Below are 26,354 nucleotides of genomic sequence, written 5' to 3'. Positions count from 1 at the left end.
AAGGGGAGGGATGATGGGGAAGTTTTTGAGGGAAGGGGTGATGGGGAAGATTTGGAGGGGAGGGGTGAGATTGGATTTTAGAAAGTGTACGATTCATGGGAAACGAACATTTTTTGCAAAATGAGTTTGAGACCTTCGAGTCAAAAATACGTTTGAGGACACTGGAGGAGGGATGGAGTTCTGGATAGTTTAGGGAATGTAGAAAGGAGGAACTGTAAGAGATGGTATTATATATATTTTTTGGAATGAATAGATTTGGTGAGCAAGACGAAAGCATCCTTTTGTAGGAAAAGAAGAAAAGGGTGTTATAATATATGAGAGAAAATAGTTGTTCAGGGGAGAGATTATACATTTATAACCGCGTGATCGCGAACGAAGAACGAACGAACATATAAGAACAACAAATAAACGAATAAGACCTGGGAAGGAAATATTTTTTTGGGGTTTTTTTTTGTTTTTTTGTGAGCAGAGATATTAAACAAGGAGGTTCGGGGTGAACGACTGGGACGAAACAGTGAACGAAAATAATTGCAGCGGATTCGACGAATCGCTGAGAGAAAAACAAAACCACAAGGTCGGAGACGGTACGGTAGCCTAAGCCTACGAGTACTAGGCCGCAGAATACTCGATACGCATTCACCGACGATTGTGTATACATGTACGAAAAATTAGCACCGAAAATTTTCCAAAAGATACGCTATAGGTACATACACCGTAAGATAGATACAGTCTCGACAAAAACACAATTGAGAAAAATCACTTAGCTTCGAAAGCGTGAGCGCATGGATTAGCTTCGAAAAGACGTGACCTTGCCGTGATCTTATTTGCGTATAATTAACGATATCTGCCAAACCACGTGACCTATCGCAAATTCCAAAAGGACATTTTAGTAGACTGATATGCTGAACAGATCTGTGACGTTTCCCCTCGATTGGATTACAAATGAGGGAGGAGCTACGTTTTAAATGGTTGTGCTTAAAAACGTCATAACTCTGAAACCATGTGATGCATGACATCATGCTTGCTGACTTTTATGTTCGTCATGGGTATGCGATTCTGCCTGCAAAGTTTGGCCTCGATCTGTTCAGGCGTTTTGGAGAAAAGTGGATTTTATTGTTTTTCACTCAAAACAATATGGCGGCCGACCCACGTGACCTGTGACGTCATAATTACCATTAAAATATTCTACAGACCGAGTCCCTCCTATTTTGAAAATTTGCTCTCAATCGATCCAATTATTGCAGAGAAAATGGTTTTTAAAGGAAAACAGAAAAAAAAATTCCCCAAAAAATTCCTGGATCCGGAATAATATCCCGAGTTTCACCAAAAAGTAATTAATTCTTCCTTATACCAAGGGCAATCATCCCACCAACTTTCATCCAAATCCGTTCAGAACTTTTCCAGATATCTTGATCACACACACACGGACACACACACACACGGACACACACACACACACACACACACACACACACACACACACACACACACACACACACACACACACACACACACACACACACACACACACACACACACACGGTCGAATGCATTACTCCCTGGCGGGAGTAATTAACATTTTAAGAGCATTATTCTGTGTATCATCAGCCCAGCGCCACCCATTGAGTTGTGTTGCTTGCAGCGCAGAACCTCCTCGAGACAGTGAGTCAGAAATATTGATCAAGATGTTGCCTGTTAGAAGGTTAAGATGCACAAACTTCATTGTTACAACCAGAAACAGGTCTCCCTTCACCTTCCAACCATTGTTTTTTTTGTATACAGTATATTTTTTGTATACAAGGCTCGTGAAAGAGCTAGAACATTGAACGGGTCAGGACGCAACAGAACACAAAGAAGGTTCAGGAAGGGAAAAATGGAAACTTGGAAGGAGGTAGGCTTGGGGGTGGGAGCGGGTTAACGGGGGTAGAAAGGATCATGGTTTTGGATGGGGGATGATCTGAGATGTTAGTGAACAGCTGTCTTAAAGACCTGAAGGGAAGAATGAGATTAACGAGGATGTGGAAGTTGGTTACACTGGCGGGAAAAAGGAGGAAAGAATGAGTGGAGGTGAGCATTGATCCTGGATTTTGGGAGTTTCACCAGAATGTGGTTGTTGGTGGACTGTGTGGGTCCTGTAGATACCTGGGGAGAGGGGAGACGAAGCATGGAAAGAGCAGAAGGTGCAAAGCAAAGGGTGCAAGACCAGAAAGGAGGTGATAGAAGACAGAGAGACCACCGACCTGTTTGCAATGGGAAAGTGATAAGCCCATGGACTCAGCCTCATCATGGGAGGTTCCGATAATCATGAAGGCCTTAGTTGTCCCCCGTCGCACTGCGGAGCGAAAGGGGGCTATGGTTTTCCCCTCCGTCCGTCTGTGCGTGCGTGCGGGCGTGCGTGCATGCGTAAGCGAAGGACCGCATTCGAATTTGGTGTGTGGGTGCAACCCACGTCAAAATCCAAGATGGCCACCGCCCTGTATGTCTGATGCCATGTATGTCTGATGCCATGTATGTCTGAACCTTGTGAGCGGATTATCTTGAAAAATAAGTGAAGTACCAACTTCTAATCTGGTGTGTGGGTGTATCTAGGCATAAGGAAGAACCCTATTGAAAATTGGGTCGCCACGTCAAAATCCAAGATGGCCACCGCCATGTATGTCTGAACCTTGTGAGCTGAATATCTTGAAAAATAAGCGAAGTACCAACTTCTAGTCTGGTGAGTGCGTGTATCTAGGCACAAGGAAGAACGCTATTGAAAATTGGGTCGCCACGTCAAAATCCAAGATGGCCGCCACCATATATATGTCTGAACCATGTGAGCGAAATATCTTGAAAAATAAGCAAAGTACCAACTTCTAATCTGGTGTGTGGGTGTATCTAGGCATGAGGAAGAACACTATTGAAAATTGGGTCGCCACACGTCAAAATCCAAGATGGCCGCCTCCATGTATGTCTGAACCTTGTGAGCGAAATATCATATCATAGCATGTTTTCTGCGTCTTCCACTTTGTAAACTCACATCACTTCCCCGACGGGGGACCTAGGCGTAACGCTTGTTTTCATGGTGTCAAGCTGGGCAAGGTGTGAGGCAGGGGACCCAAAAATGGTCACAGACTCTTCTGACTTCACCTTGTTCCTTAATCACTCTTCCTTCCTTCCTTCCAACTTCCATTCCTATTACATTTTTAGTACAGTTAGGCCAACTCCAAAGCCTTTTTAAACATTGTTGACTCACATGTTGTTCTCTCCTATTTGTGTCACCTGCCACACTTCAACTTTCATCAAGGTTACGTTTAATTCTCCATACTTACCATACTTGCAAGACAAAGTGGAATATGCTTCCTTCTTAGTCACAGTTGCTCCCTAGTTATCGTTATTTCCCTGATCTCCAATTACGGTATCTAGTTTCAATCGTTTAGACTTTAGACTTTAGAGCCTTTCAAATAGCCATGCCTTCCCCCTTGTAGTAATAACCGTAAAATCGTATCTGGTGTTTTTAGTGTTTCAAAGCACTTTTTCCTTTTTATATCCTCTCTTGCAGCTTGTAAGTGGGGTACGGTCCTGCCACACATTCCTCCTCTTCATCCACATTTGAGTTGTTATTTTCAGTCCCCTGTGCCTAAAACGTGTTAGGGACTGACAATGGAGAAATGAATTTTGCAACCTTTCTCTAAGTCGGTGTTGTTCACAAATTGTAAAATCATGTAGTGTCCTTTTTGTAGATAGATTAAAACTTTATTTGATGCTTATATTGATTATAAATGTTTAACTCCTCTTTTTCTTTTGTTAATTTATTTCTTTTTCTTTTTCTTTGTTTCTTTTTCTTTGTTTTCATGTCTTTCCTTTGTCATTATTTTTCCAATCTCTATTTATAATCTCAATAGCCCTTTCTAAACCTCAAACAACTAATGTGATTTTTTCTTCTTCGATTGCTTAAGCCTTAAGCTAAGCTAGCAATTTATAAAACTCTTAAGTTGTGTTTGCAAGATGATTTGTTAGTTATCGACAAATGAAGACTCGTGTCTTCGTTTGGTTAAAAGTCTTTTTTATATCCGTATTATTTTGGAATTCTCCGATCACTCTCAATTAAGTTAACTCTGAGGCATTTGCAGATTCTGGTGTGTTAATAATGGTTGTTGCAAGATATCAGATGATCATTTGGCATTTACCTTTTGATTTATCGCCTGTAATTTATTGTACAATACACAATTGTCCCGGGATGTAATGTTTTCTTTATAATGGCTGTAATAGTCCCTCTCTTGCAATTATTTTTGTTTCTCCTTTCATTTTAATTCCTGAAATGTTTATATTCCTTTTCTGTATGTTTTTATGGCGTAGAACAGTGTTTGTCTGTCCGTATGTATGAAAGTCCCTCACAAACGTACACCAATCAGAGCTGAGGATCTGGTCACATGACAGGGGTGATGTGATGTGATTACGTCTGTGATGTCATTACAGCATACGACAGCTGACTCCACGCACCGCCATTTTGATTTCTATCCCGTTCTGGCCGAACATATCATCAAACCTGTTGTATATCACAATCGCCATGATCTACCTTTACGTTTTTCATTCAGTGTGAAACATAAACAAACCGATTGTTAAAATGACCATCAAATATCGAAAGCAGAGACGTTACAGATCTTCCAACAACACGTCGCTTATAGGCCTTAGGCTCCATACCTTCATGCCTCACCTTCAGGCTGCTTCGGACAAATTAGCCCAGGTTTCTCAATACAGTGGTATCCTTTTCGTAATAATAATAACAACGTTAATAATAATAATATAGTAAATATAATCATAACACTGCAATCTCTTCATCGAAGCTACAAAGTTACTGGATTGAAGTGGTGTATGGTTGGTTCATTGTTGATGCGAAACACATTGAACGAGAATTCACTCGGTAAAGCGCATACCTCTGCCAGGCTGAGCAGTTTAGGTTTTGTATCCCAGTGATAGGCCGGATCTGGATGTGGACCTGAACCAAAATCTAATCGGCTTGTTCTTGTCACCTATCCAACTTGTCCACTAAGTTTATTCATAACTCGTCCACAACTTTTTTTAATATCATGTTATATGTCGCTTTTCACCCGATCTCTCAATGGTGAAGAATCACTTAAAAATTAAATAATTCTCGTATCCGAATCCATATTCAGATCTTCACCAAAATTGAATCGATTAGTCCTCGTCACACACACAATCTGTCCCCAAGTTTCGTCCAGATCCGTCCATAGCTTTTTGAGATATCCTGCTATATGTTGGTTTTAGCCCTATCTACCAATGGTGAAGAATCATTGAAAAGATTCTAGTAGCTGGATCCGAATCCAGAACTTCACCAAAATCTAATCATTTCGTCTTTGTCACATACACTACCTCTCTGCCAAATTTCCTCCAAATCCGTCCACAACATTTTGAGATATCTTGCTCACAGATAGACAGACAAACAGACACAGCGGTGAAAACATAACCTCCATCCACCTTTGGTGGCATAGGTAATAAACCATTGTCTCAATGCAATCTCTTCACTTCCATGGTGATGGACATCTTAGACTTGGAGTACTTCAAAAAATTTTAATACTTACATTATTTGCTAATGGTATCTCCACCCAGGTCATACTGTCCTCTTCAACTAAAGTATCAAACAAGCCTGGCTTCTTCTTCTTTCGTGTATCATCAGATGGCCAGCTCAGTGTCGTGCAGCCATGCCCTCATCTCTGGTCCTATGTCGAAGAGGCCGGCTTCTGAAGGTGGTCTGTATAGGGGGCAGGTGGTAATTATGTGTTCGGCAGCCTGCTCAGGCTCGCCGCATTCGCACGCAGCGCTGTCTGCCAGGCCCCACATCTTCAGGGATGATTTGAAGCAGGCCGACCCCCGTACGTAGACGGTTCAGCAAGGTCCATTGCAGGCGTGGTAGGTCTTCTCCTAAGACGCCACCTCCTGGGTCCCAGGTGTAGCGGTGGATGCGGGTGGGCCCGGCCGTTTCCCACACCTGCTTCCAAGATGCCGCCAGCCATGCGCTTCTAGACAGGTCCTCAGGGATAGAACTGAGCATCTCTTGTGCCGCCTTGTTGTAGGGATGGCGGGACTTGAGTCTGCTTGGAGGCGCCACTATCGTTGTGGTGTTGTGCAGGATGTGCCAGTCGTGTTTCTGGGCATTCCTTGCCAGGGCGAGGGTAGCAGCCTCCCGTCGGAGGCCGGCCGGGGCGATTCCCGCTAGGACTGGCAGGTGGAATGCCGGGGTGGGCTTCAAGCAACCAGCTACAATGCGGAGGGCTTTGTTAATGGCAACATCAACCTTTCTCATGTGTGGGCTTCTGCTCCAGGCTGGGGCGCAGTATTCGGCTGCAGAGAAGACCAGGGCTTGCGTGGATATTCGTAGGGTCTTGGCGGAGGCTCCCCAGGTCGTACCAGCGAGACGTCGGATGAGCGAGACCCTTGATGTCACCTTGGCCTTAACTTCTTCTAGGTGTTGCTTGAAGGACAGTATCCGATCTAGGCGTACACCGAGGTACTTTGGGGCTTGCTGGAACTCCAGGCGTTTGTTGTCAACGAAGACGTCCAGTTCCCTTTTTGCTTCTCTGTTGTTAAGATGGTATGCCGCTGACACTGTCTTATCAATGTTGAGCTGCAAACGCCACCTCCGGAGGTAGGCTACCAAGGTGCCCATGTCTTGGTTGATACAGTTTTCCATTGCCTTCCATGTTGGTCGTCGCAGCATGATGGCCAGGTCGTCCGCGTAACTGTACTTTCTGGATGTTGTATCCGGCAGGTCGTAGATGTAGATGTTAAACGGCATCGGCGAGAGAACAGAACCCTGCGGGACACCATTCCTCAGTCTTCTGAGCCTGCTGCGCTGGCCGTCGCTGGTCTGTAGGACGAAGCTGCGGTTTGACAGCATCTCCATGATGAAGTTCACCATATGCCGGTCCGGGATTGTCCTCAGCAACTTCAGGTGGAGTCCACGGTGCCAAACGGTGTCGTATGCAGCTGTCAGGTCCAGGAACACTACGCCAGCTTTCTCATTGTCCTGGAAGCTGTCTTCGATATCTTGTGTGAGTAATGTTACCTGGTCCACTGTTGACCTGCCACGACGGAAACCGGCTTGTTCCCGCGGGAGCTGTGGGTCCACCACTGGGTCGATGCGGCTGTGGATCATCCTCTCCAGAATCTTAAATGGGACGCAGAGCAACGAGATCGGTCTGTAGGACTTGGGATCTTCCGCAGGTTTGTTCGGCTTCGGCAGGGCTATGACGGAAGCATGGTGCCAGGTCTTCGGGAGCTTGGACCTCCGGAGGCACGACGAGAAGAACGAATACAGCCAACCAGATGTTGTTGTGCTCTAGTGGATGACGAACTCCGGATGGATGTTATCACGGCCTGGTGCCTTACCCGGCTTGAGTTTGCTCATGGCCACACTGAGTTCGGCTGCTGTGAAGTCTCCAGAGAGATTGGCATCGGCGCTGGCCGCCCTGGAGAGAGAAGACACCTCACGTGTCTTCGTCAGGACGTCCGGCGGGCAAAGTTTTTGTCTGCATCCGGGAAGCGACCGTTCTTCAGGAGCTGGGACGCAATGGCGTCTGCTGTCACCGGGCACCTGAATGGCATTGTATTTCTGCCTGTCAGCTGGTTGATGGTCTGCCACGCCTTGCGACTAGAGTGGGTAAAATCAATCGACTCAACTATTTCAGTCCATCTGGTCCTACGGGTGGCGTCCAGCTTCTGGAGTAGTGCTGTTGCAGTCGCGTCCACTTCTTCCCTGGAGCTAGCCTGTTGATGGTCGCGCAGGAGATGGCTGCACTCCTCGACCCAACCCGGGATGTAGTTCTTGTTAAAGCCACGCGGGATGTTTTTCTTTGCTGCACCTAGGATCACCTTACAATAGGCTGCGTATGCGGCGTCCACATCAGCAGCTTCTGGGTTTGGGAGACCGGCTGTTCTTCTTTCCATCTCTGCAGCAAACGACTGCCAGTTAGCCTTCCGGAAGTTCCATCTCTTGACAGGTCTGCCCGCTACCGGCTGCACCAGTGATGGCACTTTGATGATGGACGGTCGGTGGTGTGAGCGGGGGAACCTGTCAATGACGCGTCTCTCAGGCTTTGGGTCGTTGGTGCGGCACACGGCGAAGGCCAGGTCCGGATTGGTGTAGGTGTTCCAGCGCGCAGAGAAGAAGCTTGGAGGCTCTTTTGGGTCGAACAGCAGCAGTGCATCGGTGTTGGAGGCCCAGTCGCTCAGCATCATTCCGTCTGGTGTTGTGTAGTTGTAACCCCAGTCTGTGTGTTGACAGTTGAAGTCACCTGCATAGATGGCGGGTGCAGTAACGGACGGGAGTGATGACGCCATCAGCGCTGATGGAGGAGGCTTATATACGTTGACGACCGATGTTTCCTGGATTTTGGTGACCAGCCACTCGATGTTGGAGCCTGGTGGAGATTGGCTAATGGCTGTCCAGCTTAGTTCAGTCCTGACGAAGGTTACCATTCCGTGCAGTTTACTGTGGATGGACCCAGCGAGAAGGAACCCAGGCAGATTGAGGTTGTCGTCAGCTGCACAGTGTGTCTCTTGTTGGAGAACGACTGCTGCCTTATTGAAGTCGGCGAGGTATGACTTTGAGCTTGGCGGTGGTGAGGCCCTCGACATTGAGTTGGAGCACTGACAGGCCTTGGTTTTCGACGGTCGGAATGGCCGCCCGTCCTGAAAAGGACGTTCTATGCCTTGGTCTTGACCTTGGCTTGTACCTTGGCCTGCCAGCTCGATGATTGTGTGGCGACTTTAGTGTCACAATTCTTGTTACTTGTAGGGAAGGCCGCGGAGAGGCTGTCGTCTTCTTCCCCAAAAAGCCTGGCTACGCCACTGTTAGACTTTCGGTCTTGTTTTTATATATATATATAATATATATATATATATATATATATATATATATATATATATATATATATATATATATATATATATATATATATATATATATACTGTATATATATATACATCTATATATATATATATATATATATATATATATATATATATATATATATATATATATATATTGTTACAGACACGACTTTGATGTTAAAGTGGGCCGAGCGGAATGGCCGTCGTGTCCGCACAAATTACCCGACTATACTCGACGTTGACGAAGTCGCGCGATGCTGGCTCAATAAGAAAAAGAAGACACCCGGCTGGATTACAATAACACAATACGACACCAGGGGTTCAGTTCTCAAGACCTCCGGAGGAGGTTATATTAAGGCGGAAGGTTAGATTACAACTACAAGAGGGACAGCATAGAAAGACAAGCACTTAGACACAATCTTATATTATTCCCAACAGACGACAGATAAACGGGACAAAGCTGACTCACACGGGGATTGATGGAAAGGACAGGCGGGGTAGCGATGGCTCCAGGTGCACCTGGGCTCAAAGGTCAGAATCGACTCGGTCCGGTCCAGAGATGCGGGGAGGTCGCAGCGCTCGGATGGCGTCTTGTCTGCTCAAGCTGGGGGCGCATCTGACTCAGCGCTCGCAGGTGGCTTTCCTTCTCCAAGCTCGGTGCGCATCTGACGTCACATCCGGCGCGGGGCCGCGTATATCCGGCGGGGAGTGACACGCCCTCGGCTCGTTAGCTCCGCCTCGTGGAATCGGCACGTTGCTTCTCATTGGGTGCGTGCGGGGGGTTTACCAGGCTCCGCCCTTGACGAGGAGCTGACAAGGAGCCCCTTCGTGGTAACCCCGTGGAGCGCATGGTCTGGAGCTAATCGAGCCGGTGTGAGGACGCATCCTCCCCCGCTCCGCCGCCATCTCCTCTGTTGTTGTTGTAATTGTTGGGGAAGAAGATGGAAGGAGGTATGGGAAAGGTCCTAAACTCACTACTGATGCCATATAATCACATTCTGGTGCAACGAAGAGTCATAATTAATGGAGACGAGGCCTTAACTGACATAGAATAAGAATAACTAGGAAGATGTCCGAAAGTTGTCTACGTGTGGTGCGGTGGACCTGGGCACGACATTTAATGGGGGAATAAGGGGAAGGTCGGCTCTACTGATTGTTATTTACATGCAATGGGACTAGGGAATGGGGGATTGGGGAAAGTTGGGGAGTATTGGAGAAAATAGGGGAATATTTACAAGCGGATATGGAGGCCAAATTCCATATTCGCAACAATATATATATATATATATATATATATATAGATTATATATAGATTATATATGTATATATATATATATATATAAAAGTATACAAACGTCTCTGTCTCTTTCTCTCCCTCTCGATCTCCCCCTCTCCTCAACTTCTCTGTCTTTCTGCCCTCCACCTATATCTCAATAATCTCTGTATCTCTCGATCTGTTAAATTTTTTATTAAAGTAATCTCCATAACTAATTGAGATACAGAAGTGGCAAGACCTGAAAGAGTATTCTAAGGACAGCCAGTACAAGAGATAGTACCAAAGAAAGAGGAAGGGAAATTTTTGATGGAAGATAGCATTCTGAACTTCTAGACATAAAATAAAATGTTAAAAATCACTGCAAAATACAAGAAGCGGGATGGGGACATCAGATGGAATGTAAAATCGAAAAAAGTGGAGTGGCTGAAAAAAGTGTATCGGTATTTAAGACTGAGACGATAACGTCAAACAAAACAAATAAACAGAAAAGAAAAAAGAAAAGAATTTTAAGAAAGACCGGATATGTCTAAGTAACTAATATAACTAATAACTAATAATAACTAATAATAATAACTAATAACTAATAACTCATAACTAATATGTTAGACGACGATGGTTCACGAGCGAGCGGTATTCAATGACAAAAGACGGACTATAACTGAAACAGGCCCGGACAGGCCAGGCCCAGAAATGTCAAAACAAAGGTTACTGACCTTGAAATGAGATAGAAAATAATGTATAATCAGTTATGAGGTTAGTTAGCGACACAATACTGAAAATTCGGTGAAATATGAAATGGAAAAAAAAAGAAAAAAAAAAAAGTGAAAAATCGAGCTCCGTGGGGCTAGACACATGACATTGGCCTAACCAAATATCGAAACCCCTGTCGGATTCCACCAAACCCCTCAGAGAAGATGTAGCTTGAACTCGATTACCCCCTAACAAGACATCTTTTTTGGGCGTGGCTCCGCCCACTCTAGGCCGTACACAACTCGATCATGATATCAACCTCCCACCCAAGTTTCATCAAGATCGGATGATATCATTGGGTAGTTATGCTGGGGACAGACAGACACACAGATTGATGCACACACATGACGAATATAGTGGTCACTTGATAACTCGTGAACCAATAGAAGTGGATTTATCACCAGTGAGATGAGTGAGATTCTGTTTCAATAAATATATGATGAGAGAGATCTGGCTGAAAGGTTGGTGGGTTGAATACATACGGTAATTGCAGTACATACAACACGGTATCCGTATCACTCCATGATCGGCAATATAGATGGGTGAACTGGACAGAGCTATGTGGAATGTTGGAGGCCTGGTGCCCAGATGAATGGCTTGGAGATCAATCACCCTGCCTGAAACACAGGGACCACAGTTTGACCCCAGAAATAAGAGATGAGTGGTTCAAAGATACTCAAAGTTGAAGTACAATTTGCAGTCAAAATGGTAAAAACCGGAAAGGCGATTGGCCGAGATGAAATGGCAACAGAAATGTTCAACGCCAGAAAGAAACCACGTATCAGGAAGTTCAGGTTACATTCCAGGTGATCTCGTGAAATCTGTTTTTGTTCAAGTCCCAATGGAAACAAGAACTGTGAATTGCACAGTGGTCATAACCCTAAGCCTGATGAGTCACATGACAAAAAGTATTTAACTGCGAATACAACAACAACAACAACAACAACATGCATTTTAAGGCCATTTTTCCCTGCAATCTTCTCTATTTTGCCCTATTTTCTGCATCTCTCCTTGTTAACCCCCTTGCCCGCATTTCTTCTTCCACCATCTTTAGCCAAGTCTTTCTCAGTCTTCCCCGTCCTCTACTTCCTTCTACATTCATTTCCATCACTCTTCTCAACCAGTCACTTTCATCCTTCCTCAACACATGAACAAACCATCTCAACCTATTCCTCTTCACAGCATCAATCACTGGCTCTATTCCCATCATCTTTCGCAATTCATCATTTGGCTTCCTCTCTCTCAACGATACTCCACACATCCACCAAACCATTCGCATTTCCACCCTTTCCAGCCTTCGTTGCTGCTCTACGTTCATTACCCATGTCTCACTCCCATAAATCATAACACTTCTCACACGTGCAGCATACACTTTTCCCTTCAGCTTCAACGACACTGCCCTCCTCATCAGCACGCCACTCAGTTCCCGAAACTTCTTCCATGCACATCTCACTCGAGCAACCGTTGCCGAATCTGATCCACCTTCTCCATTCAGCATGTCGCCAAGGTAACAAAATGTTTTCACACCTTCCAGCTTCACGCCGTCTCCAAGATCCAACTCAACATTTCCTCCATCTGCAGCTCCCTCTGTGCACACCTTACATTTGAATGTAGCTGCCACACTGGTTAATGACCCTCTCAGACCTCTACATTTTTGATGAACCCACTCAGTGCACATTGTACATTGAATAGAGTTCACTCCGACACCCTTCCTGCACACAGCACATGGCCACTTCCCAGTTCTTTCCACATCACCACATGCTTTACCACTTGCCATCACCTTCGTTTTTCCGATATTCACCTTCAGACCTTTTGTCTCCATACATTCCTTCCACTTGTTCATCTTTTCCTTCAGTCCATCCATACTTTCCGCAATCAACACCAGATCATCTGCATACAACAATTCCCACGGTAAACCCTCCTTTACGTTCTGAGCCAGCACCTCCATCACAGTTACAAATAGCAGTGGACTTAGTACCGACCCCTGATGCACTCCCACCTTCACCTCAAACTCACCACTGTTCCCGTCCTTCGTCCTTACAGCTGTGCACGCTCTTTTGTACATTGCCATCACTACGCTGATCAACCATTCCTCCACTCCTAACTTCCTCAATGCCCATGTCAATACTTCACGTGGAACCCTATCGAATGCTTTCTCCAAATCAACAAACCCAAGAATAATACTGCGAATAATACTATTAACTGCAAATAATACTGAAAATAATTGGAAAGAAGATGCACAAAGCAGGTTTAGATGAGGAAATGTACCAAAGAAGGTATATTCACGATGAGAATGATAATTGATCATTGTCCAGAAATACAGAAGAACTGTATTGGTTTGTATGTGCTTTATATATAACGAGATAGCATTTGGTAATGCGTGGTACCACGTGAAAACAGATGGGCCTTTTTGAAGAACCTTGGAATAAATGGAAGATATCTTAGAATTATATCGAGCTCATACTGCGGAATAGAATCCAGTTTGAGATCAGGAAGAGTTTCTTCCCAGACATTACAACAAAGGTGGAAGGCAATGATGTCTACTTCCGCCATTGCTGTTCAAGCTGGACAGAGATTCTGTATTCAGAGGTTGAAGGAATGAATAAGATAGTAGGAGCAAGGCCTTTGTCGCGTCGTGAGCGATTTGAAATCGAAGTTAAGTAATTGTTCCCATTTGTATTTTCGTTATAACTGTATATATTTTATGGTGTGTGTACGTATATTGTGTCCCGAGGAAGATTTTCGGTGCAAATCTTTCATACCTGTATTGAAAATCGTGTTAATTCGTGTCGTGTCTTGAGGCCTTGTACAGTGTACAACCTTGAGGCTTTGTTTTTCTCTCAGCGGTCCATCGTTTGTGATCCAATAACTTTCGCTCTCTGTTTTCCCAGTCTTTTCACCCCATAGCCTACTTCCTTGTGTAAATCTCAACTAAAAAAAAAACAAACAAAAAAACATTTCCTTCTCTGTTCTTATTCTTGTTCTCATTCGTTTATTCATTCTTATTCGTTCGTTCGTTCTTCGACCACGTGTTTCTCCCCCATTTCCCCAGATAGTTTTCACTGTTATTAACCTTCAATGTTTACACTTTCCCCTCAAGTTCTGTATTCCGTCATATATTATAACACCTTTTTCTTCTTCTTTAAAAGGCTGCTTTCGATTTGCTCACCAAATCTATTCATCCCAAAAAAAAATTCCATCTCCTATAGTGCCTTTTTTCTACATTCCCTAAACTCTCCTGCACTCCATCCTCCATCCAGCGTCCTTAAACGTATTTTTAACTCGAAGGTCACAAGAAACTCATTTTGCAATAAATGTTCGTTTCCCATTAATCGTACACTTTCTAAAATCCAATCTCACCCCTCCCCTCCAAATCTTCCCCATCACCCCTCCCCTCCAAATCTTCCCCATCACCCATCACTTTCAAATCTGCCCCCTTTCCCCTCCCCTCCTAATCCTCCCCATCACCCATCCCTTTCAAATCTCCCCCCTTGCCCCCTCCCTCCTAAACTGCCCCCTCACCCCTCCCCTCCAAGACTCCCCCTCACCCCTCCCCTCCTAGACTCCTCCCTCACCCCTCCCCTTCAAATCTCCCCCATATCCCATCCCTTTCAAATCACTCCCCTTGTCCCTTCCCTCCCAAACTCCCCCCTTGCCCCTCCCCTTCAAATCTCCCCACTCATTTCTTCTCAATTTCCCCCCTCTCACTCCCCCTCCTCAAAGCGTCCTCCCCGCTTCTTCCCCCTTCCAACTCTCACCTCCATCTCCCCCAACCTTCTGCCTCGCTCTTCCCCCGCCTCAAATAACACCTCATTGTGCCTCACCCAATCACCATCAAACCTTTTGTCCACCCCATCCTTCCCTTTCTCCGAGCTATTCTGAAATCTCTGACACACCTTCAACAGCTCTCCCTACCTCTTCCACCTCTTCCACATCTTACCCTACCCCTCCTCCCCCCTGTTCTGTATCCGATGCTCCCCCTTCCTCTTCATTAACGGTATGGACCTCAAACATCCGGGGCCTTCGTTCAAACTTAACTGATCTCTCCATACAGGTTGCTTCTGTCAAACCAGACGTGATCTGCTTAACAGAAACTTTCCTCCTTCATGATGTCTCTGATTCCTTAGTATCTGTCCCGGGTTACTCGCTCCTCCGGTATGATAGACCTGAGCCTCGTCCTGGAGGTGGGGTTGCTATCTTTATCAAAAACTCTCTTCCTCACTCGCCCTGCACTGCACTCTCTCCACCTCACCCCCAGGAATACCTCTGGCTACGGCTGCCGCTTCGCTCCCACCTCTTGTTCATATGTGTGTTGTACCGTCCACCAAACAGTGATGACTCCATCTCCATCTCGCTGTCTGATAATATGGACCAACTTCTATCTACTCATCCCAACTCTCTCTTCCTCATATGTGGTGATTTCAATTGTCACCATGCCAGTTGGCTGGGTGTGGGTACCTCTCTCACCAGCCATGGCTCCTCAGCAAAGGACTTCTGCGACTCACTGGGACTGACACAATCTGTCAATTTCCCGACCCGGATCTCAGTCAACGGAGCATCTTCTCTTCTGGACTTGGTTATGACTAACTTCCCTGAAAATGTCTGCTGCTCTTCTTCTGCTCCAATCGGATCATCTGATCATGTCCTTGTTAAAGTGGACATCTCTCTGACCATTCTCAGGGAGCCTGCTCAGCGTCGACGAGTCTGGCATTTCACTCAGGCCAACTGGCACGGTCTTCAAGCAGCCATCAATCATCTGGACTGGTCTCCCATCTCTACCACCTCTGACATCAACTCATCCTGGGAATTCTTCCAAAGTAAATTGCTCTCTCTCATGCACAGATTTATCCCATCTCGTCTTCAGTTGTCATACCCTTCCTCCCGTCCATGGTATACGGAATCTTGTGGTGAGGCTGTTGCCCAGAAACAACTTGCCTTCGTCTCCTGGAAAGCAAATCCAACGGAAGGAAATCTCATTTCCTTTCACAAAGCCCGAAACAAGTGTGTGTCCACCCTCAGGAGAGCCAGGAAACAATATCTCTCCGTTCTCAAGACCGAACTCTCTTATCTGTCTCCCTCTTCCAAATCCTGGTGGCATCTGGTCAAATCTGTTTCTGGTGTTTGTTCCCCCTCCATCCCCTCCCTTCCCTCAAATGGCTACACAGCTGACTCCGCACGTGAAAAAGCTGAATGCCTCAACTCTGTGTTTGCCTCTAAATCTTGTGTCCCAAACCCATCCCTCTCTGTACCCACCGTACCCAGCTGCTCCTGGACTCCGTGTCCTTTCCTCCTGACAAGGTGGAAAAGTTTCTGTCAACCCTCCACTCTGATTCTGCAACTGGACCTGACGGCATCAGCCCACGGGTCCTAAAATCATGTTCTTCCGCTCTTTCACTCCCTCTCTCTGTTCTCTTCACCCTCTCTTTGGTTCAAGGTCAACTGCCATCTGCTTGGAAATCAGCCAACATCACCGCTTTGCACAAAAAAGGTGCAAAAACAGATCCTAGCAACTACAGACCAATCAGCCTTCTCCCAATTATCAGCAAAGTCATGGAATCCATCATTGCTTCGGATATGAAATCTTTCCTCTTCTCCAATGGCTTGATCTCTGACCATCAATTTGGTTTCAGACCAGGTCACTCTACTCTGGACATGCTGCTTCTGCTGTCTCAACAATGGATGGAGGTCCTCAATGCCAAACAGGAAATTAGAGCTGTCTCCCTCGACATATCACGTGCCTTCGATACGGTCTGGCAACCCGCTCTGCTCACCAAACCCTCCTCCTTTGGTATCCATGGAAATCTCCACGCATGGCTGGCGGACTTCCTCTCTCGTCGTCGTCAACGTGTGGCCCTGAATGGGTTTCTCTCATCTCCTCTTCCTGTTCAGGCTGGAGATCCCCAAGGCAGTGTTCTGGGCCCTGTGCTTTTTCTGGTCTTCATCAATGATCCCTCTGACTCTCGTGAAAATCCTCTCTATCTCTTTGCTGATGACTCCACTCTCTGCCGCTCCATTCCTCATCCCTCAGATCGGCAGTCTGCAGCCTCCTCACTCTCTGCAGACCTGGACAAAATCACAGACTGGGCAAACAAGTGGAACATGTCTTTCAATCCTGACAAATCTCACACTCTTACGATGTCTCTCCGAAAAAACCGACTGGACAACCCTCCCATCTACTTTCTGAATAATCTTCTCCAAGAAGTTCTGTCACTCAAGCTTTTGGGTCTCACTATCTGCCATGATCTTTCCTGGGAAAACCACATTTCCAAGCTGGCCTCCAAAGCCAGTCGCCGACTGGGCATCCTCCGTCGTGCGAAGTCCTTTCTTGGCACACCTGAGCTCCTCACCACATACAAGGCTTTCATCCGCAGCTCAATGGAGTACTGCTCTCCCCTCTGGGCTGGTGCTCCTGCCTCACACCTAGCTCGTCTTCACGCTGTTGAAACCAAAGCGTTCAGAATCATTGGAATCTCCCGCGATGACGCTATCTCCGAGGGCCTTTCACTTAATCACCGCACGCAGTTTGGTGGTCTTTCCCTCTTCTACCGACTCCTCTCCGGCCTTGCTCCCCCAGCTCTCTCTGGGCTCTGTCCCTGAAATATTCCTGCAGGTCGCACAAGATCTGCCTGCAACCCTCTTATGGTTAAACTGCCAAAATCAAGACTCTCTGCTCACCTTCACTCCTTCATTCCTCTTTTCTCCCCCCTCTGGAACAAACTCCCTCACTCTCTTCAATCCCACTCCTCCCTCCAGGTCTTTAAAACGGCTGTTCACCACCATCTCTTATCTTCCCCAATCCAAAACCTTGATCTTTTCTATCTCTGCTAATTTCACCCTAAATCCACTTTTTTGAGGTGACTTTTGACTTCTTTCCTGGAAGTCCTTGGTGTCCTTGCGTTTTATACCTATCCTGCCTCCTCCCAGGCCCTCTCCCTCCAAAAACATCTCCCGATGTCCCTGCTCTCAAATGTTGTGTTTGTGTGCTTCCTCCCCTTCTCTCCCCATCTTGTCGACCGCTCCCCTTTTTATTTACTTTGTTTGCTTGTTTGTTTGATAAATGTTAGATCTTTCACGAGCCTCGACTCTGTATATGTAAAAAAAAAAAAAAAAAAAAATGAGAGTAGGGGAATGAGAGCCAGTTTTTGTTCTTGGAATGTTAGGACTGAGATGATCTTGCACAAATGAGTATCTTGCCTACTAATTTAATCCTTGGGAAACATTTTGTAGCTAGTTCTTACTTTCTATCCCCACACTGAAAGTCACTGTGACCTTTGAAAAAACGGAGGCCAAATGGCTCAACTTGCCCCGCCTGAGGGGTAAGTTGATCCAACCTCTGGGGTAAGTTGTACCACATAGGGGTAAGTTGATCATTGCCCCAAATAAAGATAACTAAAGTAGAAAACCATTGTTTTGCCAGAAAAATATTTAATGTTGTAAGGTTCTACAACACTGAACGAAATGATTGCCTTGTGTTCATGGTTATAGTAATCAGTTACGAACAAATTGAGTCACTCTCATAGAAAAACAAGATTGTCAACTGTGGTAAGAAAAGTCAACTCAATCCACCTGTCACAGTTTCAAGTCACAATTAAACAAAAAGTATCCCAAATAGTTGATCATTGCCCCAAATAAAGATAACTGAAGTACAAAAATTGGTCTGCCTGAAAAATATTTAATGTACTTGTTACAACACAACGAAATATTTACATGTACCTTGTGTTCATGGTTATAATTCAATGTGGCAGCTGGATTGAGTTGAAAACAGCTGCCACAGTTTTAAGTCACAATAAAACAAAAGTGTCCCAAATACACCCAGAAAGGCCAACAGTCAGACTGTGGCAATTAAGGCACAATATCTTGCTCATCAATGCCAGCTTCATCATTTGAATCTGGAACTAAAACTAAAACACGTCAGAAATCAAGTCAATTAAGCTGCCAAACTGACAAGTCACAATTGAACACAAGCTGTCCAGAACAACGGGCAGAACTGCCAACGCACTTAGGCTGTGGCAGCTTACGCACGATGTCTTCCAGTTCAAATCCTGCTTCATCCTTTGGGTTTGGAACAAACACTGGGTTGTCAGATCCAACTTTTCCAGCAACCTTCTGCAGGAAGACACCTTCAAACTGAAATTCCTCTCCATTCAGTACATCAACCCGAGCAATGTAATGCACAAATCTTGATTTGCCAGCACATTTGACAACTACAAAGTCACCTTCAATGATATCCATATCACTGTCCACATCTGATTCGTCATCATACTCAACTTCTGAATCACCATCTGTCTCACTGGAACTAGGGGTTTTTGATCTTGGGGGACATGTCTTTTTCCCATTAGCTTTGAACAAGCATCTCTTTGATTTCTTGGCTGATGGCTTCCGTTTGCGATTTTCAGATAGGGCTGCAAGCTCCTGGCGTACTGGGGTGTCAGTCAGAATCTTTGTGCTGCCTTTTTTGCGACCAGCTTTCGTTTTCTTTCTTGCTGTTGCTTTCGGAAATGGGTGAACATCAGATGGTGATACGTATTATTATTATCTCCACCAACATGAGTTGGCAAGTTGAGCCAGACCCTATGGGGCAAGTTGAGCCATGGCTCGATTTGCCCCGTAGCGTCTGCCTCAACTTACCCCAGTCTGAACTTTCTGAGATGTCTCCACATACACACATATTCTATGCATCCATCGTATTAAAGTCTATGACAAGAATGGAGACACATACCTGGACTAACAATTGTCATCTGATATCCATATTATATCTATGCTGCATATGGAAGAAACGTGAACTTACCTGTTTTACACCTTTTTACTTTTATGGCTGAAAATTGGATTTTTCCCTCCGCAACACTGGTTTCTGTTTCAATTTAGAAAACAATATGGCAGAATTTGGAGTTATGCAATGGGGCATCTGTAGATGGCGCCACCACAAAGTCTGACTCATTCATAACTGGCTGGGAGGTGGTGGCTCAACTTACCCCTATGCTCAACTTGCCCCGCCTTCCCCTACATCTCTCGATAGTCTTAGGTATGCTGATGATACAGTACTAATAGCAGGATCATTAGAGTAGCTACAGAGGATAGTGATGGCGATCATTCCGAATATGAAATGATAAATCGACATGGAAAAAGAAGACTGTTGTGGTCAGTAAAAGACAAGATAAACCAGCACTGAAAATTACAGTAGATGGCAAACCGATTGGGAGAAGTGTAAACGTTTTTTCTATATATTCCACATGATAATGGAGAATGGGAAATGAAGACAAATAGAGGTAGCTAGAAGTGCTGCTGTCACAAATATCAGCAAGATGTTGACATCCAGACCTATGAGCACGCAAACAAGGGTAAGAATAGCTAAATGCTCTGTGAGGTCAACACTGCTCTATGGAGAATTTCCTGGATACTGAAAAAGGCAACCCAGGTTGAAAATCCCATATAAAACCAATAGGACCAATAGAAAACCTTTCACTTGCTCATCGCAGGCAGGTTGGTGGTATTTCTGTCTTCGACCGACTCCTCTCCGGCCTTGCTCCCCCAGCTCTGTCTGTGCTTTGTCCCCAAAATTTTCCTGCAGGACGCACAAGATCTGTCAGCAACCCTCTTATGGTTAAACTGCCAAAATCAACTCACTCTTCACCTTCACTCTTTCATTCCTCTTTTTTCCCACCTCTGGAACAAACTCCCTCACTCTCTTCAATCCCACTCCTCCCCCCGGGTCTTCAAAACAGTTGTTCACCACCATCTCATATCTTCCCCCAATCCAAAACCTTGATTTTTCTCTACCCCCTTTAATCCACGCTAAATGCACCTCTTTCAAATTCCGATTTCTTTCCTGAAATTCCTTGCCATGTCCATCTTGTTTATCCCGTGTACCCTGCCCCACCCCTCTCCCTTCCATAGTTCTCCTGATGTCCTTGTTCTCTACTGTTGTTCTTTCCTTGTTTCCCTCTCTCTCCCCCTCTTGTCTCCCGCTCCCTTTATTATATGTTATATGTTAGCTATTACACGAGCCTCGACTTGGTATACAAAAAAAAGAAAATTTTATTAATAATAATCTGTACCTCTGGTAGGTGTGCGGAGCGCTGACTCGAAGCCTATACACCACCTATGTACAAATATGTCCAATTTTCTCTAGATTTCCCTCAGACAAGTATTAAACAATGCTAGTAACCAATAGGAATGGGGTTATGCATCGAATAAAAAAACCACCGCTTAGAGGCCATTTTCCCCCGCAAAGCGGGGGTTGGCCTTTTCGGGGACCGTGGTTGTTGTTGTTTTTTGGTCCCCTTTTTGAAGCAATGTTTTACGGCCGGATGCCCTTCCTGCCGCCAACCCTGTTTGTCGCCTTTTTACGATAAACAGGGAATCATGGGTTATGCATCGAATAAAGGTCACAATTGGCCCTAAAGGTGTTGGAGGCAATATCGCACGTCACACTTGAAGCCGTAGCACACGTAGCAGGGAGAGATCACATATGAGGCCTCAAGATACATGTTCTAAACAATTCATATGCAGTTTACATAATACAAAATCAGATTGGCAATGGGATATTGCACATCATTCATGCACAAACACTCATTTAAGCACCTTTATTAGCTAAAGATCATATTGGCTAGCTAGCAGTCTACCTAGAGGCCTAACAAGTCGAGACGACTCATATCCGTTAGTCTATGGTGAAAGAGATAGCGTAGAATGCCTCAAGAACGTCGGCTTTCCTTCAAAATATTTCTCAGTTTAGTGTTAAACAACAGTATCAAGGCAATGGCAAACCATCCAGTATAACTCTTGCCAAGAATGTGCTTTGGCTGCACCAACTCTCTGTAAAGAAGACGGTGCATCAAAATGAAAATTACAGTTGAATGGTAACAAATGTCATCATTATTTATAATGATGTCTGTTTCTCTTTCCTCTTTCCCTACACCTTGGCATCACCAAAACCCCAGCTGATATTCGACTGGTGAGTGTGGCATGTGGCACTGAAGCTGTCTGGGCATGTGATGCAACAGGCATCGTGTATTTCCGCATGGGTACCCAACCCCTGAACCCAAGCAACATGCTGCCCGCATGGGTCTCTCTGGAACCACCAAGCCAGGTTTGAATATTGCACTTAGCAGTTGCTTTTAAGGTCTTGAATAAACCACTGTTTGTAATGATAAATTTGTTTGTTTTTAGCCCGTCCCGTGCGCAGCAGGAGACTGGGGTTTTGCAATCACTTCTATGTGTCTGTCTGTCTGTGTGTGTCCGGGCCGTAACTTTTTTTACCATTTGAGTTTTGTCATCAAATTTTCAACAAAGCATTATCTCTCTATAATGCAAGCAATCTCTGTGTGTGTGTCTGTCTGTGTGTATGTCTGTGACCGCTGTTTCTCGACAACCACCGGTTCAATCTAAGTGAAACTTTCCAGGTATATTGCTGGGGACCTGAAGATGTGCCTTTTCAAGGTTTGCTATTAATCGGACAAGTGGTTACCAAGTTATGGCCATTTATTTAGCAAACACATACGTTTTGTACGTGAACGAAGGAACAGCGAAGGACGAGAGCGAAGGACGAGAGCGAAGGCCGAAGGAACGATGAAAGTTTTAATTTTCCTTTGCACGTACGCCGTACGGTCAAGCTACAGCGAAGGAACCGCGTGTGTTTGTTGTTTCTGCCTCGCGGTTTGAAACAAGTTATGGCCATTTATTTAGCAAATACATACGTTTTGTACGTGAACGAAGGAACAGCGAAGGACGAGAGCGAAGGAACGGCGAAGGACGAGAGCGAAGGAACGGCGAAGGATGAGAGCGAAGGAACGGCGAAGGATGAGAGCGAAGACCGAAGGAACGATGAAAGTTTTAATTTTTCTTTGCACGTACGGTCAAGCTACAGCGAAGGAACCGCGTGTGTATTTGTTGTTTCTGCCTTGCGGTTTGAAACAAGTTATGGCCATTTATTTAGCAAACACATGCGTTTTGTACGTGAACGAAGGAACAGCGAAGGACGAGAGCGAAGGAACGGCGAAGGATGAGAGCGAAGACCGAAGGAACGATGAAAGTTTTAATTTTTCTTTGCACGTACGGTCAAGCTACAGCGAAGGAACCGCGTGTGTATTTGTTGTTTCTGCCTTGCGGTTTGAAACAAGTTATGGCCATTTATTTAGCAAACACATACGTTTTGTACGTGAACGTAGGAACAGCGAAGGACGAGAGCGAAGGAACGGCGAAGGATGAGAGCGAAGACCGAAGGAATGATGAAAGTTTTAATTTTTCTTTGCACGTACGGTCAAGCTACAGCGAAGGAACCGCGTGTGTGTTTGTTGTTCTCTTCTCTTTGTGCTTTTCCTTGCGATGAAATTGCAAAATGGCAAAATATGTTGGCGCTAATTGAAGAATTGGCCATTAAAACTAATTTTATATTAATCGTAACTGCAATATGCGAACTTCCGGACAGTGAGGCCTTATTTTTGGTACGTACGTCAACGTACGTATGTCCACGTACTTACCTCCCCACACGTATGGGCACGCACTAGTTATGATAATACGGAGAAGGCAAATTAATAATCTGGTCAAAAGATCAAAGGTCAACGTCACATAAAATCGGCAATTTTCATCCGATTGACTGGAAATTAAAAAATATCATCTGAGTTTTGTCATCAAATTTTCAACAAAGCTTTATCTATCTATAATTCCAGTAATCTCTGTCTGTCTGTCTGTACGTTTGTTTGTCTGTGACCGCTGTTTCTCGACAACCACGGGTCCGATATACTTTTAACTTGCCAGGTATATTGCTGGGGACCCGAGGATGTGCCTTTTCAAGGTTTCATATTAATCGGACAATTACTTACCGAGCTATGTCCAAAAAACGATTCAACCAATCAGAGAGCAGCGAACGATCGCGTGTGCCGAACGTGGCGGGCACACTCTGCCTCGGATGGCACATTTGAGAGCGTATTCATTTATTTCACGTTTGCAAACTATGTTGGCGTTAAACTATGTTTTACAACTAATAAAAACGAATTTGCGATTCATTCGCTTTCCTGCGCGTTTGTGCACGCGATGGCGATTTCTTTACCAAACTCCGGAAGCCGTTCGCTTTGGACCAAACCATTGCATGTAAATAGAGGGGGGGGATTGTCACCACTCGCAAGCCGTTCGCTTTGGACCAAACCATTTCATGTAAATAGAGGGGGGGGATATAATTTTAGATATAGATATAGTACGGGCATGCCCTAGTTATGATAATACGGAGAAGGCAAATTAATAATCTGCTCAAAAGATCAAAGGTCAACGTCACATAAAATCGCCAATTTTCTTCCGATTGACTGGAAATTTAAAAATATCATCTGAGTTTTGTCATCAAATTTTCAACAAAGCTTTATCTATCTATAATTCCAGTAATCTCTGTGTGTATGTTTGTATGTTTGTATGTCTGTGACCGCTGTTTCTCGACAACCACGGGTCCGATATACTTTAAACTTGCCAGGTATATTGCTGGGGACCCGAGGATGTGCCTTTTCAAGGTTTGAAATTAATCGGACAAGTAGTTACCGAGCTATGGCGATTTAGCCGTTCGCCGTTCGCTTTGGCGTTGCGAATGGACCAAACCATTTCATGTAAATAGAGGGGGGGGGGGGGGGTTCTGTGGTCGTTGCGAATGGACCAAACCATTTCATGTAAATAGAGGGGGGGGATTGTCACTGTACTCGCAAGCCGTTCGCCGTTCGCTTTGGCGTTGCGAATGGACCAAAACATTTCATGGACCAAACCATTTCATGTAAATAGAGGGGGGGGATTGTCACCGTACTCGCACCCACGTACCCACGTACCCACGTACGGGCATTGCACCCACGTACGGGCATGCCCTAGTTATGATAATACAGAGAAGGCAAATTAATAATCTGGTCAAAAGATCAAAGGTCAACGTCACATAAAATCGGCAATTTTCATCCAATTGACTGGAAATTCAAAAATATCGTCTGAGTTTTGTCATCAAATTTTCAACAAAGCTTCATTATGATAATATGGAGAAGGCAAATTAATAATCTGGTCAAAAGATCAAAGGTCAACGTCACATAAAATCGGCAATTTTCATCCGATTGACCTGAAATTTAAAGAATTTGCATATCGGGTCTCTGAATTGGTTTACTCATTAAAAGGTAGGAGTTGATTGGGTTTTTTTTAGATCAAAAGGTAAAGGTTGCATAAAATCTTCACTTTTCCTCCAATTTATATGAACTTTTAAGAATTTGCATATTGGGTCACAGAAGTGGTTCACCAATCAAAATCTAGAAGCTGATTATTATTGATTTTAGATCGGAAGCTCAAAGGTCGAAGCTGCATGCGTAAAATCATAAATTTTCATGTTGTATATTTTAAAAAACTTTTTATTTTAAGTATACAGATACAAACGGCCATGGATGTGCTTGGCATTTTCAGATGCTTTCTAGTTTTGAGATTGTGTTAATGCCGTGAAGTTACCCAAAATGTGGTGAGCAAAATTGTGTTCCTAACATTTTTATAATACCCACGTTTTTTTGAAAAAAAAAAAAAAAAAAAGGGGGAGATTTTGTAATCGGCTCGGTCTGTTTGCCTGTCCGACCGTCACGCTATCTCCTCCTAAAAAGTTGGGCAGAAATTTACCAAACTTGGTGGTCTTGATCACCACATGGCAAGAAGGTGCGAGAGCAGTATCATTTTTGGCCCGCACCATGGGGTGGGGTCAAATTGTCAAATACCGAAAAATGCAATTATGGGCACACTTTTTCATTGAACCTTTGTATATGCAATCAACATTGGGGCGCAAGAAATATGGAATGACTATTTGAATTTGACCTGGGGAGTTTTTTATATTGGATCACTTCTGATAAAAAATTTTTGCCATCTTTCAATTTTTCTTTAGGGGGGAAGCGTGGGGATTTGCAATGGCACGCCATCGACTTTGTTCTAGCTTGCGGAGTGATGTGCTTATTCATTGATGAGGTGGTATGTTATTTGATTGATGCAATTTTTTTTAAATCTGGCCTGAATAATGCAGGGAGCACCACTGTGCAAGCTGGCGTCTAGTGTGGATGACAGGCATGTTTGGGCTCTGGATGCACATGGAGGAGTGTTTGTTCGCAATGGAATCTCAGACATGTACCCAATTGGTACCGACTGGGAGTTCCTACCAGGTGGGGCTCACCTAGCTTGCATTGTACAAAGCACACTCTGTGTTGTACTGTTTACATATTTGTCAATTACTTACACAAGTTTCACTTTCTCGTCATTTAAAACAGCAACATGTTTTTGTGCTGTGATATAAAGTGCCTATAGAAAGTCTACACCCCCTTTCAAAAATTTCACCTTTTGTTGCCTTATAGCCTGGGATTAAATTGCATTACATCAGACTTTTCCCACCTTTATTTACAGATTGTAACCCACAACTTCCAAGTGAAAAACAAATTCTACCAATTTCAGAAAATTA

General features: G+C 44.6%; 1 protein-coding gene across 2 annotated transcripts in view; it reads left to right on the top strand.

The window, feature by feature from the left end:
- TECPR2 (tectonin beta-propeller repeat containing 2) overlaps positions 1 to 26,354 on the top strand; it is a 133,111-nt gene that overhangs the window by 100,445 nt on the left and 6,312 nt on the right. The window contains exons 17-18 of one of the 2 annotated variants that reach the window (XM_078784804.1): positions 21,856 to 22,004; positions 25,926 to 26,061. In XM_078784804.1, the coding sequence (XP_078640930.1) occupies positions 21,856 to 22,004; positions 25,926 to 26,061 (285 nt within the window). Of the gene's footprint in view, positions 1 to 21,855; positions 22,005 to 25,925; positions 26,062 to 26,354 lie in introns of those variants that run through there. The other variant, XM_068128439.2, reaches the window with a different exon arrangement.

The sequence above is a fragment of the Myxine glutinosa genome, chromosome 9, assembly GCF_964187855.1.
Source record: "Myxine glutinosa chromosome 9, kmMyxGlut1.1, whole genome shotgun sequence".
NCBI lineage: Eukaryota > Metazoa > Chordata > Myxini > Myxiniformes > Myxinidae > Myxine > Myxine glutinosa.
The sequence above is the reverse complement of the archived record's forward strand: the minus strand, read 5'-3'. Positions and strand labels throughout refer to the sequence as shown.